This window comes from Solanum lycopersicum, chromosome 9, assembly GCF_036512215.1.
Source record: "Solanum lycopersicum chromosome 9, SLM_r2.1".
NCBI lineage: Eukaryota > Viridiplantae > Streptophyta > Magnoliopsida > Solanales > Solanaceae > Solanum > Solanum lycopersicum.
In genome coordinates, this window is record NC_090808.1 from 3726167 (window position 1) to 3741634 (window position 15468).

The 15468-nt window shown below is 35.8% G+C and overlaps 1 protein-coding gene across 1 annotated transcript; it reads left to right on the forward strand.

Annotated features, from left to right (window-relative positions):
* The first annotated feature begins 8665 nt into the window (after window positions 1-8665).
* LOC101259281 (subtilisin-like protease SBT4.15) lies at window positions 8666-15431 on the forward strand. The gene is made up of 11 exons (XM_019215464.3): window positions 8666-8815; window positions 9011-9102; window positions 9615-9715; window positions 9804-9944; window positions 10599-10704; window positions 11069-11576; window positions 11975-12075; window positions 12805-13026; window positions 13602-13710; window positions 14262-14478; window positions 14826-15431. Exons 1-11 carry the CDS (start codon window positions 8735-8737, stop codon window positions 15380-15382), a joined length of 2235 nt encoding a protein of 744 aa, XP_019071009.1. The 5' UTR covers window positions 8666-8734; the 3' UTR covers window positions 15383-15431.
* The last annotated feature ends 37 nt before the right edge of the window (window positions 15432-15468 follow it).

Consider the following 15468-nt stretch of genomic DNA (forward strand, 5'->3'; position numbering starts at 1 on the left):
TGTGACGGGCCGTCGTGCCTGCGACGGTCCGTCCTGCTGCTCCGTCACAGAGTTCAGAGACTGAAATTCTCTGAAGAGTCTGTGACGGTCCGTCACGCCTATGACGGTCCGTCACGCCTGTGACGGTCTATCCTGCACTTTCGTCACGAAGTTCAGAGAGTCGATTTCAGTACCCAAATTTCAGAATTTATAAGTGTTTTTGAAACGAGACCCCTCGACGGTCCGTCGTGCCTATGACGATCCATCGTGGGTTCCGTCGTCTTAGCCTGTTTTTCCAGAAATAAAATTTGCTGCTCAAAACGACTAAACAGGTCGTTACATTAGATATCAATTTACCCATCGTTCGTCCCTGAACGATCACAAGAAGGAAAACAAGGGCGAGAAGGAGTACCTGAATCTTTAAACAGATGTGGGTATCTTTCTTGCATATCTGCCTCCTTCTCCCAAGTGGCTTCTTCAACCGGTCGATTCTTCCATTGCACCTTGATGGATGCAACCTCCCTTGACCTCAACTTGCGGACTTCTCTATCTAAAATAGCAACAGTCTCCTCCTCATAAGACAAATTCTCATCAAGCAAAACTGAACCCCAACGAATAATATAGTTTCCATCCCCATGGTATCTTTTCAACATAGACACATGAAATATCGGTTGTACTCCGGATAGCCCTGGAGGTAAGGCTAACTCATAAGCCACCTCCCCTACTCGCTTAAGTACTTCAAATGGTCCAATATACCTTGGACTTAGCTTACCCCTTTTACCAAACCGCATCACCCCTTTCATGGGCGAAACCTTCAGCAAGACTTGTTCACCCTCCATGAACTCTAAGTCTCTAACCTTTCGATCTGCATATTCTTTTTGCCTACTTTGTGCCGCTAAAAGATTTTCTTGAATAGATTTCACTTTCTCTATCGAATTCCTCAAAAGATCAGTACCCCAAGGTCTAACCTCGAATGCATCAAACCAACCAATGGGGACCTACATCTCCTACCATACAATGCTTCAAATGGAGCCATATCAATGCTTGAGTGATAGCTATTATTGTATGAAAATTCCGCTAAGGGTAAGAAGCTATCCCAATGGACACCAAACTCTATCACACATGCGCGAAGCATATCCTCCAACACTTGAATCGTTCGCTCAGACTGACCATCGGTCTGAGGATGGAACGCGGTACTAAGGTCCAACCTAGTACCCAATTCCTCAAGCAATGTCTTCCAAAACTTAGAAGTAAACTGCGTACCTCTATCTGATATGATGGATAGTGGAACCCCATGCAACCGAACAATTTCTGAGATATAGATTTTGGCTAACTTCTCTGCATTGTAAGTCACCTTGACTGGAATGAAATGAACAGACTTAGTTAACCTATCAACAATCACCCAAATAGAGTCATACTTACCCAATGTCTTTGGAAGACCAACCACGAAGTCCATTTCAATTCTCTCCCACTTCCATTCAGGAATGGGCATTCTCTGAAGTGTTCTTCCGGGTCTCTGGTGTTCATACTTTACTTGTTAACAGTTTGGACATTTGGCAATAAAGTCCACAATATCACGCTTCATTCTACTCTACCAAAAGTGTTGCTTTAGGTCGCGGTACATCTTGGTTGCACCCAGATGTATCGAATACCTTGAACTATGAGCCTCTGTCAGTGTTGATCAAATCATCGACACGGGGTACACATACCCTTCCCTTAATCCTCAAAACTCCTTCCTCATCGATTGTCACTTCTTTAGCCTCCCCTTGCAATACCTTATCTTGGATTCTGCGCAGTTTCTCATCATCAAACTGTCTTCCCTTAATCTTGTCAAGAAAGGAAGATCTTGCCTCCACATAAGCCAACAATCCTCCCTTCTCATTTACTTCTAATCTCATCAAGTCGTTAGCTAGAGTCTGAACCTCTCTAGCCAATGGACGCCTGGAAACTTGCAAGTGAGCTAGGCTCCCCATGCTCCATGCCTTTCTGCTTAAGGCGTCTGCCACAACATTAGCCTTTCCCAGATGGTACAAGATAGTGATATCGTAGTCCTTCAGTAATTCCATCCATCTCCTCTGTCTCAAATTCAAATCTTTTTGAGTAAAAACATACTGTAGGCTACGATGATCCGTGTATACTTCACACTTAACCCCATATAAATAGTGTTTCCATTGCTTTAATGCAAACACTACCGCGGCCAATTCCAAATCATGAGTTGGATAGTTACGTTCATGCACTTTTAATTGTCTTGAAGCATAAGCAATAACATTCTTCTCTTGCATTAGCACTGAACCCAAACCCGAATAGGATGCATCACAATAGACAATGAAATTCTTACCTTCCACTGGCAAGGTGAGAATTGGTGCAGTAGTCAACAGAGTCTTGAGCTTCTGAAAGCTTTCCTCACACTCATCCGACCATATAAATGGAACATTTTGCTTAGTCAAGTTCGTCAGTTGGGAAGCAATGGAAGAGAATCCCTTGACAAATCGGCGGTAGTAGCTAGCTAACCCAACAAAGCTCCTTATTTCTGACACATTAGTAGGTCTTACCCAATTCTTCACTGTCTCAATCTTAGAAGGATCCACCATCACTCCATCCTTAGAACCCACGTGCCCCAAGAAGGACACTGCATCTAGCCAAAACTCACACTTAGAGAACTTGGCATAAAGCTTTTTCTCCCTCAACATTTCCAATACCATTCTCAAATGCTCCTCATGTTCCTCCTTACTTTTAGAGTATATCAGTGTATCATCAATAAATACGATCACAAAGAGATCCAGATATGGCTTAAAAATCCCGTTCATCAAGCTCATAAATGCAGCAGGGGCATTCGTAAGGCCAAAAGACATCACTACAAATTCGTAATGCCCATACCTGGTTCTAAAAGCAGTCTTTGGCACATCCGTTGCCCGTATCTTCAATTGATGATAACCGGATCTCAAGTCAATCTTAGAGAAGACACAAGCACCTTGTAACTGATCGAACAAGTCATCAATGCGAGGAAGAGGATACTTGTTCTTTATGGTTACCTTGTTCAACTGCCGGTAGTCTATGCACATCCGAAAACTCCCATCCTTCTTCTTCAAAAACAAAACCGGAGCACCCCAAGGAGATGCACTTGGTCTAATGAAGCCGTTTCTTAACAACTCTTGAAGTTGGGCTTTTAACTCCCTTAACTCCGCGGGAGCCATTCTATAAGGGGGTATAGAAATTGGGCGAGTACCCGGTTCAAGATCAATACAGAAGTCAATATCCCTATCTGGTGGCATACCGGGCAGATCTGCAGGGAACACATCTCGAAACTCACGGACAACCGAAACTGACTTAATCGAAGGTACTTGGGTAGTGTCATCCTTGAGATGTGCCAAGAAAGCTAAACACCCTTTACTAACCATTTTCTTAGCACGAAGAAAGGAGATGATACGCACCGGATTGGAAGTGTAGTCACCCTCCCACACTAACGGATCTGTCCCAGGCTTGGCTAACGTCACCATTTTAGCATTACAATCCAAGATCGCAAATTGCGGAGAAAGCCAAGTCATACCCAGAATTACATCAAAATCAACCATTTCTAAGATAACCAAATCTACATAAGTGTTGCTCCCCACAAAGTTCACCAAACAAGACCTATATACCTTTTCAACTACCACAGACTCACCCACCGGAGTAGAAACACGAATAGGCATATCAAGTAATTCACAATGTAAATTTAGACCATTAGCAAATGAGGAAGATACATATGAAAATGTAGATCCAGGGTCAAACAATACAAAAGCCATGCAATCACAAACCGAAAGATTACCTGTGATGACAGCATCAGATGTCTCCGCCTCCGATCTCCCAGGGAAAGCATAACAATGGGCTCTTTCGTTTGTTTGTCCGTTGCCCCTACCATGTTGTGATGTAGTGGCTCCAGTTTTCCCATCACCCCGGCCGTTTTGGTGAGCACCATTACCTCGACCACCACGTCCTCCAGAATAACGGCCTCTACCATGACCACCTCTACCTCTAGCTATTGGGGGTCTATAACTCTGTTTAGGATAATTCCTCCTAATATGTCCAGTCTCCCCACATCCATAACACTCTCTAGAATCAAGCATAGGTCTCTCAGAGAAGTGTTGACCGGTCTGAGGTGGACCCCCAACTACAGTCAGTAGTGAAGACTGAATGGGTCGAACTGAGTAACCTCCGGAACCCTATCCTCTAGAGTAAGAACCATTAAACTCACCTCCCTTTCGAAACCTCTTTGATGTAGTTGTCATGGTGAAGTCATCTGGCTTTACTCCCTCTACCTCTATCACGAAGTCTACCACTTCTTGAAAAGATTTCGCTATAGCCGCTACCTGTAAGGCTGAAATCCGCAACTCTGATCTCAACCCCTTCACAAAACGACGAATCCGCTCTTGTGGACTGAAACAAAGTTGGGTGGCATATCTGGATAGTGCACGAAACTTAGCCTCATATGCATTGACCGACATCCTACCTTGCTCTAGGCTCAAGAACTCATCCATTTTCCTATCCCTCAAGGTCTGAGGGATATACTTCTCCATAAACAAGCTAGAGAATGAGGCCCAAGTCATAGGTGGTGCCTCTGTTGGTTGACACTCAACATGTGACCGCCACCACATTTTGGCGTTCCCTTGAAACTGATAACTCACGAACTCAACACCAAACCGTTCTACTATACCCATCTTGTGTAGTAGCTCATGACAGTCAACCAGAAAATCGTAAGCATCCTCAGATTCAGCACCCTTGAAGACCGGAGGTTTCAATTTCAAGAACTTACTGAAAAGTTCATGCTGATCATTTGTCATTATAGGCCCAGTAGTCAGACGTGGAAACGTGCCTATATCCAATAAGGCATCCATACGATGAGCCATAGTGGCTGCATGTTGTACCTCTGAAACTGGAGGTGTTGGTGCAGAAAACACTGGAGGTGCCTGGCCTTGATCAGATAACCCGCTAAGATAAGCGAGAACCTGATTGATCATCTCTGGGGTAGGTTGGGGTGGCAATTCCTCATTTTGCACTTGTTCATTCTCCCCATCCTCCCCTTCTCTTATTACTTCCTCAGTCGGTGGAGGAGTCACTGCCCTAGTATCAGATGGGCTAGGTGCTCGTCCTCTTCCCCTAGAGGACGTCCTCCCACAACCTCTTCCACGGCCTCTTGCCGCTACTCTTCCTCTAGCTACAGCCCCAGTGGCTGGCTCAAACGCACCCTGTTCCGCCGGTGCTGGTGTTGGCGCGGTTGTTGCTCTAGTTCTAACCATCTGCGAAGTAGAGTGAAGATGGTCAGATACCAATTTGTATCACCTAGATACCAATTGGACCCAAGTAATAGCACGAAAGAAAGAAAGAAAGAATGGAATTTTCCTAAAGTCTTATAGCCTCTCAAAGAAAAGTAAAGGCATCCCCCTACCGTTCCTTAAGACTCTACTAGACTCGTTCTTGTGTGATGATACCAACGAACCTAATGCTCTGATACCAAGTTTGTCACGACCCAAATCCGGGCCGTGACTGGTACTCACACTTACCCTCCTATGTGAGCGAACCAACCAATCTAAACCTTAACATTTCAATATAACATCAACAGAAAGTAATGCGGAAGACTTAAACTCATTAATAAAATCAATAACTATTATTATCCCCAAAATCTGGAAGTCATCATCACAAGAACATCTATGATCAAATTACTAAACTAAGAGTATTCTGAAAGCTAAAACAAATAAAAGCTAGTCCATGCCGGAACTTCAAGGCATCAAGACATGAGGAAGAAGATCCAGTCCAAGCTAGAAGCATTAGCTCACCCTGATATCCGGAATAATGAAGACTGGCTAGAGTTGCAGTTGAGTTGAAGACGATGGCACGTTTGCTGCACTCTACAAATAACAAAGGAGAAAACATAAAAGTAGGGGGTCAGTACAATCACAAGTACTGAGTAGATATCATCGGCCAACTCAAAATACAAATCAATATATACCAAGTAATATCATAAAATCAACTATGATACTCAACATGTAGCAACAACAAGTACTATATCATTAACAATTACCGTCAAGTTCACACATGAGGACTCAAGCCTCAATACCATACTCATTTGGGAATCATGTTCATTAGATTGAGTATATTAACATCTTTCAAGATTCATTATCTTTATTTCTCTTGTGTCGGTACGTGACACTCTGATCCCCTTAATCTACGTGTCGGTTCGTGACACCCGATCCCCTAATTCTACGTGTCGGTTCGTGACACCCGATCCCCTAATTCTACGTGTCGGTTCGTGACACCCGATCCCCTAATTCTACGTGTCGGTTCGTGACACTCGATCCCCTAATTCTACGTGTCGGTTCGTGACACTCGATCCCCTAATCTTCTTCTATCAATTCATCAAGCCTTCTTTCTTACCAAGGCATCATCAATCCCATTACTTTGGTTCATCACGCCTTCTTTTATACCAAGACCTCATTATTAACAAAGAGATTAGGATTTTGCAAGATTTGGGATTCAATAACTTCATCATGCTTATATAATCACAATTATATAATTACATTCATGCAAGCATACAATTGAGCACATAGCAAGGTTTACAATATTATCAATACATATCATTCGCTATTAAGAGTTTACTACGAATATCGTAAGAGAAACCATAACCTACCTCCACCGAAAATTAGTGATCAAGCAAGCAACTTTCCCAAAGCTTTGTGTTTTTCCCCTTCTCGAGCGTCTCTCTCTATCGATTCCCTTCTCTCTCTTTCTTTTTGTTCTTTCTATTTTTCTTATTCAAACCCTCTTTCTTTTACCCTAATTAACATGTAATTAAGTGTAAAAGATGACAATAATAACCCACAATTTAACTCAAGGTTACCTCTTTTATCCCCCAAGAAATTGAGTTATTAATATAAACCCACGAAATATGTAATTATAGCAGGAATAGTCCAAAACGCCCCTTTAAAACTTAACCAGAAATCCGACTCCGACTGGGATTACGCAACCTGTGACGGGCCGTCGTGCCTGCGACGGTCCGTCCTGCTGCTCCGTCACAGAGTTCAGAGACTGAAATTCTCTGAAGAGTCTGTGACGGTCCGTCACGCCTGTGACGGTCCGTCACGCCTGTGACGGTCCGTCACGCCTGTGACGGTCCGTCCTGCACTTTCGTCACGAAGTTCAGAGAGTCGATTTCAGTACCCAAATTTCAGAATTTATAAGTGTTTTTGAAACGAGACCCCTCGACGGTACGTCGTGCCTATGACGATCCGTCGTGGGTTCCGTCGTTTCAGCCTGTTTTTCCAGAAATAAAATCTGCTGCTCAAAACGACTAAACAGGTCGTTACAAGAATGTGGGAAGTATATTTCAAAGAGAAAAAAAATTTTGGCCAGAAAATTTGGTCAGAATTTGATCATAATGATATTTTTTCTATGTTATTTCACATTTTAGACATTTTTTATCCTTTTAATTTTAATACATTATAACTAAAAATGGAAAAATTATCAATTTTTTTTTAAAAAAAATATTATAGTATTTTTAATTTTCTGGCCAAATTTTTTTGACATTTAGAGCTTTCCATTTAAAGTATGTCAATGTTTTTCTTAGTAAATGTAATAAACAAACAGGTTTGAGACCCACAAACACAAAAACAATGGAAAATCTGCAACTGAAAATATTTTTAAAAAATAAAATAATCAGCTTTTAATTACGAAATCGGTTATTTTATTATATTTAATGATGAATATTTGACAATAAATTATCAAAAAATTCTAGTAAAAAAAATTATTAGTGCTAAAGAGAATTAAAAATAGGGACAATTACCCAGGATAATTGGCCACTATTTGCGAACCCTTTTGAGAGTCCGGAGCCTAAAGGATTAAAAATATTAACAAAAAATTTAAAATGGTATATGAAATTTCTTTTTAACCAAAACGATAAAATCATTCACAAAGTAGCGACTTTGTCTGTCGGAAAAAACAAAATCGCTGCTGTAGCAGCGATTTGTTAAATTTCATTTTAAAAAAAAATTAAACAAAATCGCTCCCAAAGAAGTGATTTTTATAATAAAAAATTTGTTTTAAGATTTTTTTAATACATTGCTGCTTATTTTATTAATAATTTTCTACCCCTTTTAGGCCTACGTGACACTATTTTGTAGGTCCAACGTCGGTTGACTTTTTTTTCAAGTTAGTATCATATAAGTCGAAAAGGATTTAAAAATTAAGTGTATCTCTAAAATTTTTGATACTCCTGCATTTTCTCTTAATAAAAAAATAAAAGTGATTATTTCACTCAAATTAGCCAAAAAATGGCATATCTGCTTTATTTATATAATAAGGATATAAATTTAAAAAAAAAATACCGACAGTATAAAATACATAAATGACAAATTCACATAATTGATAAATTTATGCTACAAGATTAATTATATCCCATAATTTGTGGAAACAGACATAAATGGATCTTTTTAACCACCAACCACTCCACAAAACACATAATAAATCAAATTTTTTATTTTAATTTACATAATAATATACACAAAACACATAACTAGATCTAAAAGAATAATTAAAATTGAAAAGAAAAAAAAAACAGAAATGTTAATAAATAACCATTTACCGTGAGATTAGTTCAACACGTCCCAGTAGTTATGGGAAGCAAAAAAAAAAAATTCACATTCAAAACAATATATAAATCTTCACAACTCTTACAACTAAATTAAATCTAAAAAAATAAATTATAGTTGAAGTTTAAAGAAAGAAAATGTGGAGAAGTATTTTTATTTTCATCTTCAATTTGTGTCTTCTAGTTAGTGCTAATGCAAATAATGACAATCAAAGAAAGGTAATTTATTTTATTGTTTTGCAAAATTCTTGTATTTAATGTTATTTTTCTGTGTTGTTAGCATGTCTACTTCACTCTGTTGAATCCTCGATTCACTTTTCATACTTGATTTTATTATACTTTATTTAAATCGATGTTTTATCATAAACACATCGTCGTATTAATGATGATGTTATTATAATGTGTAATTTGCAGTCATATATTGTGTATATGGGTGAACTTCCAAAGGACACAAGGTCCTTAATTAGCAATCACAACAACATCCTCAAACAAGCATTTGGATCAAAGTAAATATATTTCTACCTAATTTCATATATATATATTGAATTTATTATTATTGTTGATTGTTGATATAGTTGTAAATCATTGAAAGTTTATTGAGTACGATTGATTGGAGTATACGTATTATTTTATTATTTTATTTTTTCAATTGATATTAGAATACGTCAGATACTTGTATTCGACCTGAAGTAATTACTACTCAAGACAAACCCTAGTAACAAAAATAAGACATTTTGCTTCAATTGTTATTTAATTCAAAATGATGCACTAATAAAGTATTTAGTTAGTTATATTTCTTATATGAAAAACTATTATTACTATGAATCGAGTTATAGTAAATAACATTTGAATAGTGATTCTTTTAATAATGATTTAGTTAATGTGTTCATTTTGTAAAATGTCGATACCCTTATCAAAAATTATGTGTACGCCATTAATTTTTTGAAAGAAGATTTTAATTAGTTATTCGAGTCTTAAATTTTTTATTTTTTTTTAATGTTTTTTTTTCGATTTTCAGTTTAGCAGTAGCACAACTACCAAGGGTACTACACAGTTACCACAAAAGTTTTAACGGATTCGTGACAAAATTATTGCCAGAAGAAGCAGACCTTCTATCTCGTATGAAATAATATCGAATATCAATGAATTTCAATATCAATTTTTTATTTAATTTAATATGATATTATTTTTTTATTTTTTTTTTCAGATAGACAAGATGTTATTTCAGTGTTCCCAAACACAATTCGACAACTTCGAACTACAAGATCATGGGATTTTGTTGGCATGCCATTAAATGTCGAAAGAAATCAAGTTGAAAGTGATATTATTGTTGGTGTTATTGATACAGGTTAGTATCTATTGTTTAAAAATTTGTCAAAAATTATTCGATACGATATTTATACGGATGAAAGATCCTAGGTATCTGATGATAGAGATTAGTGGCAAAGCTAGAGTTCTAACTAATTCTTTTGCAAAATTGTATTTGTTAAGATATATTATAATACTTCGACAAGTTTCTTTCTAGAATTTAGAACTCAACACAAAATTATGAATTGGCTTATGCCAAATAAAATTATTAATGTACATTTAAACTAGCGTTTACACCATCATCATGATATGTGTATATGTTTTTAGGAATACAGGTCAGAATCCATTATAAACGATTAAGAATTTTTTTTTTTATGTAGTATTTGTATAGGTGAGATATAGTAAATAATTAACGATTTCTTTTTTGTTTTGGCTAAAACCTTATATTTATTATGTTAAGAAATCTACGCGTATATATATATATAGTTATACAGAAAACATATTTTTTCTAAAATTTATAACTCATAATTTGAAAATTCTTATTGATCCAACTATTTCACTAGGTGTGCGCAAACCGACTCACACTATAAAATAATAAAATATAATTGATTTTATTCAATCACTTGATCAACATATTATTGGTATGTCACCAATACTTCATTTATTTATTTATTTTGGAATTTAAATATTTTAGGAATATGGATTCAATCAGAAAGTTTCAATGATAAAGGCTTTGGTCCTCCACCTTCAAAATGGAAAGGCAAATGTGCCCAAGGTGCCAACTTCACTAAATGCAACAAGTAAGTTAAAAATTTATTCGCACTCGATAGTTTTTTCAATTTAATGAATACTAGTTATTATTTAATTTTAGTTATGCAATACAATGTTTTACTTCAATTTGTAATTACTAACGTTAAATTATTTGATTTGATATATATCAGACTATGACTAGCTAACTAACACATAAGTGGTAAAATTTCAATATTTCACTATGTGATTCCAAAATAAGATTTTATTATTACGAGGCTATTTTGTCATTAAATAGATTTAGAGAACATATTTTACTATTTAGGAAGTTGTTCGTATGTTTCATGTTCTTTTATAGTGATTCTTTTATGTTAGTGTATAAAAGTTAAACTCGTACGAACATTTCTATAAATGCAGCAAAGTGATCGGAGCACAATTTTTCAATCTTGGAGGTGCGGGAAATGACAACGAGCTCTCACCGGCCGATTTCGAAGGCCACGGGACCCACGTGGCGTCCACGGTTGGTGGAGTACCCGTCCCGGGCGCTAGCTTGTACGGTATAGCAGAAGGCACTGCACGCGGAGGTGTCCCATCCGCGCGCATTGCCACCTATAAAGCGTGTTGGTCCATGGGGTGCACGGACATGGACATTTTAGCCGCGTTCGACGCTGCCATCTCCGACGGGGTGGACATAATTTCCCTCTCTGTCGGAGGCGGAGGGCGCGAATTTTTCGAGGATTCGATTGCTATTGGAGCATTTCATGCCCTAAAAAAGGGGATTTTGACAAGTTGTGCTGCTGGAAATAGTGGGCCTGATTTGGGAACTATTGAAAATGTAGCCCCATGGATTTTCACAGTGGCTGCTACTAGCTCTGATAGAAAATTTGAAACTGATGCTATGTTGGGCAATGGAGTGGCTATTTCTGTAAGTTACACGAACTCTTTTGAGAAAATAGTCATTTTCTATAATAGTAATAGACTTCACCGGAAATACCAACATCGATTGTGGTGCAGGGTCAGGTGTGAGATTGTTTCACCATTATCCAGAGATCTCGAGTTCGAGTTTTGGATATGGAGAAAATTATGTTGAGAACATAACTCCTGAGCGAGTCATACAGTGTCCGATTCGAATTTAGTCGGAGCTTCAAATACCTAATGGAAAACCAAAAAAACTCCATGAAAAATAATTTCCTAAGAAACAATGACTAACTGTTCAAATTTAACTTAATTTGTCGATTTAACACCTCTATATATAATAAGTAAAGAAAAATTGTTGTAATTACAAGTTCTATATGATAAATTAATGTATTTTTCCTTTTATAGGGAATTTCAGTCAACACATTTGAACCAACAAAAAAATGGTTTCCATTAACCTCAGGAACTCTTGCACAAGCAAAGAATGCATCTTATTATGGAAATTACAGGTGTGTCTCAATTTATATGACATTATCTTTTTATTAATTTATTTGGAGTCAAACGTACATTTCTATACTCTAAAAAATAATTTAACTTCATGACTCACCTTACAGTAATATTTATAATATTGTATAAAGTATAAACATGTTCTCAGTGACCCAGTTTAACAACGCTACAAGAGTCTTCAACATCCACCCAAGAGTCAATGGCCCCCCAATCAAATCACTTATTCGTTCAGCATCAGGCGAACTCCGTGTGGGTCCGCCTCTAATTGCTCGCATAAACATTATGACATGTTTATAACCTCAATTTTTTTTAAAAAAAAAATCTTCACTTTTTTCTTCCCGACCCTAATAAATATTTATGACTATTTTTAAAATCATAAATTGCAAAATATCATCACAACATTATTAACATGACATATTTAAGAATATCACATTGTCTCCCTATGATGATAAATATATCAAAGGCTTTTCATTCAACTTATTTATTCAAATGAAAATTGAGATGTTTTTTTTACTTATCCTCTCCTGTTAGCCTTATCTCATCATTACTTTTTAAAATGCGAACATGTATCGACCATAACACATATATTAGTCATGAAATATAGTATAACATGTGATTTTCATCGAACAAAAAGGAAAATACTACTGTACCTACATATATCCACATTTGTATGTTGTCACCACACCTTTTTTATATTTATAATTTTCATTTCTTTCTTTCTTAAACTTCAGTGCGTGCGATTATGGGACTTTAGATGATACCAAAGTGAAAGGGAAAATTGTATATTGTCTTGGAAGTAATCAACAAGATTATACCCTAAAAGCATTACAAGGAGCTGGTACAATTATATTATCTGATAAAATGACAGATACTCCATTTATTACATATATATCATCAACAAGTATCAACACAACATATGCTGCACAAGTTGACAAGTACATACAATCTACAAAGTAAGTTTTTTCTCTAATTTTTGGTATTATATATTCGTATAGGAAAAATTAATTAAATTCGAATTCGTGCCATGAAAATTTAATATTGAAGTAAAGCATTTTCTAAAAAAAGATACATCATATTTTGATATTTTGGAATAAATCGTGGTTAAGAATGAAAGAGAAACTTATTGCTCTATCACAACTTTTATAAATTAATTCTTTCATTTGGTATAAGGTGTTATTCGTATTTGAAAATTGATTAAATTCAAATTCGTGTCATCAGATATCTTTTGGAGCTTCATATTTTGGGCTCAAAACCGAAATCTGTGATTAAAAATGAAGAAAAAACATATTATTTTATCACAATTATTATTGATATTATTTAATGATTAATTAATAAAAGGGAAAAATGTATTCTCCTCATGAAATTATAGTTATTAATTTTTCACAAAGTATATATGACACCAAAATTGTTTTTCATGTACTTTTTTCATGTGTACTTATACACTTTTTTATATTTTCTTTCTGAAAATTCTAATTTCATCGCTGAATTATATATGTCATATTTATGTTTTTTTTTAATGAATATTCAGATCCCCTCAAGCTGTGATACACAAAACAAGAACTGTAAACATGACTGCACCATTTGTGCCTTCTTTCTCATCTAGAGGACCTCAATCAATCAGTCTCAACATTCTCAAGGTAAGAAAAAAAAATGAGAATCAATGGTTTCATGAGAAAATATGTTGCTTAAACTCATAAAAAAATGCTTATCAAAGTGTATTAAAATTGACATCCCTTGATTATAAAATTATTTTATATCAATATACTATTATATTGAATGTCTTTTGACTTCATTGTATATTTATTTTCTTTCATACTTCACTTAATGAAAATTTATTCAGTCAAGGGTCTATCAAAAACAATCTCTTGATATCCAAATTTCACATGTATGATCACACACAGTGTGTTGTTGTATACTATACATTAAATTTCCTTTGATTTTTTTGTCATCGTCTGTTTATTTTTAAACTACCCTTAAACTACATACACTCTACCTTCTTCTGACTTTTTTGTTATCGTGTGTTTACATTTGACTATCCTTAGACAACATACACCCTACATTTATCCTCTTCAAATATCACCCATTTTCATCAACACTTGTTTGCTTTTTAATTTTCTTTTAGTGAAAACTCTAATTCTATCACTGCTCTGACACGAAGTAATATTATTATTATTATTATTTGTGACAGCCTGACATAACTGCCCCTGGATTGAGCATCTTGGCTGCATTTACAGGATTGAATTCTATCAATAGTGATGGAACTAAAGACAAGAGAATTGTGAAGTATAATGTTGATTCAGGCACTTCGATGTCTTGTCCACATGCTGCTGCTGCCACTGCTTATGTTAAATCATTTCATCCTGATTGGTCTCCTGCAGCTATCAAATCCGCTCTCATGACAACCGGTATATTTTTTACACGTATCTCAAATTTTATACGCATATAGTTTACTTATCTCACTTATCATAAACGATCATCTTTTTAGGTGGCTTTAGTGACGATAGGATCATCAAAATCTAATATATATGGTAGATGCTCATTATGCAACTTAATAGTGTAAAAAAATATTATATATTATTGTTGTATAGAAGTTAAAACTTCTTTTTGTTTATTTTACTATAAATCTTTACGATTTAACCAACCTTATCTCTCTTGTAGTTAGCTTCATCGATGTTTAACCTGATATAGTAAATATTATATTATATTGTTGTTATATAAAAGTTAATGAACATTTTTTTTTGTTTATTTTCAGCTACATCTATGAAGATTAGACCAGTGGGAGATGAATTAGCCTCAGGATCAGGACAAATAAATCCAAGAAAGGCAATTAATCCTGGTTTAATATATGATCTGGATATTAACTCATACATAGGCTATTTTTGCAAAGAAGGCTATAACAGTACAAACATAGCTTTACTCACAGGAAGCAAAATGTACAACTGTTCAAGCATACCAAAAGCATTAGGGGCAGATGGACTAAATTACCCTTCAATGCACTTACAACTTCAAAATCCAAATGAAACTGATATTTCTGCAATTTTCTATAGAACTGTGACATATGTTGGGAATGGCAATGCTGTGTATAAAGCAAAAGTTAGGGGACCAAAGTGTCTTTCTATAAATGTTGTGCCAAATATTTTGTCATTTAGTAAAGTAAATGAGAAAAAATCATTTACAGTTGAGTTGAAGGGGAAATTCACTAGAGATAAATCATGGTATATTTCTAGTTCTTTAGTTTGGGGTGGGAATAAACCTAATGTTAAAAGTCCTATCTTAGTTTATAGGCCATTATTTAATGTTGTGTATTAAAAGCTAGATATTGTTTCAATAAGATACTAATAGATTTTGCTTTTCATCATTCTCACTTTTTTTTACTTACTCTTTCAATAGATGTA

Bases quoted from the DNA above. Each gene is read 5' to 3' on its own strand.
- LOC101259281 (XM_019215464.3), top strand. From the start codon at position 8,735: ATGTGGAGAAGTATTTTTATTTTCATCTTCAATTTGTGTCTTCTAGTT. The intron at 13,711-14,261 runs GTAAGAAAAAAA...TATTTGTGACAG, and splicing joins TCAGTCTCAACATTCTCAAG to CCTGACATAACTGCCCCTGG. The intron at 14,479-14,825 runs GTATATTTTTTA...GTTTATTTTCAG, and splicing joins ATCCGCTCTCATGACAACCG to CTACATCTATGAAGATTAGA.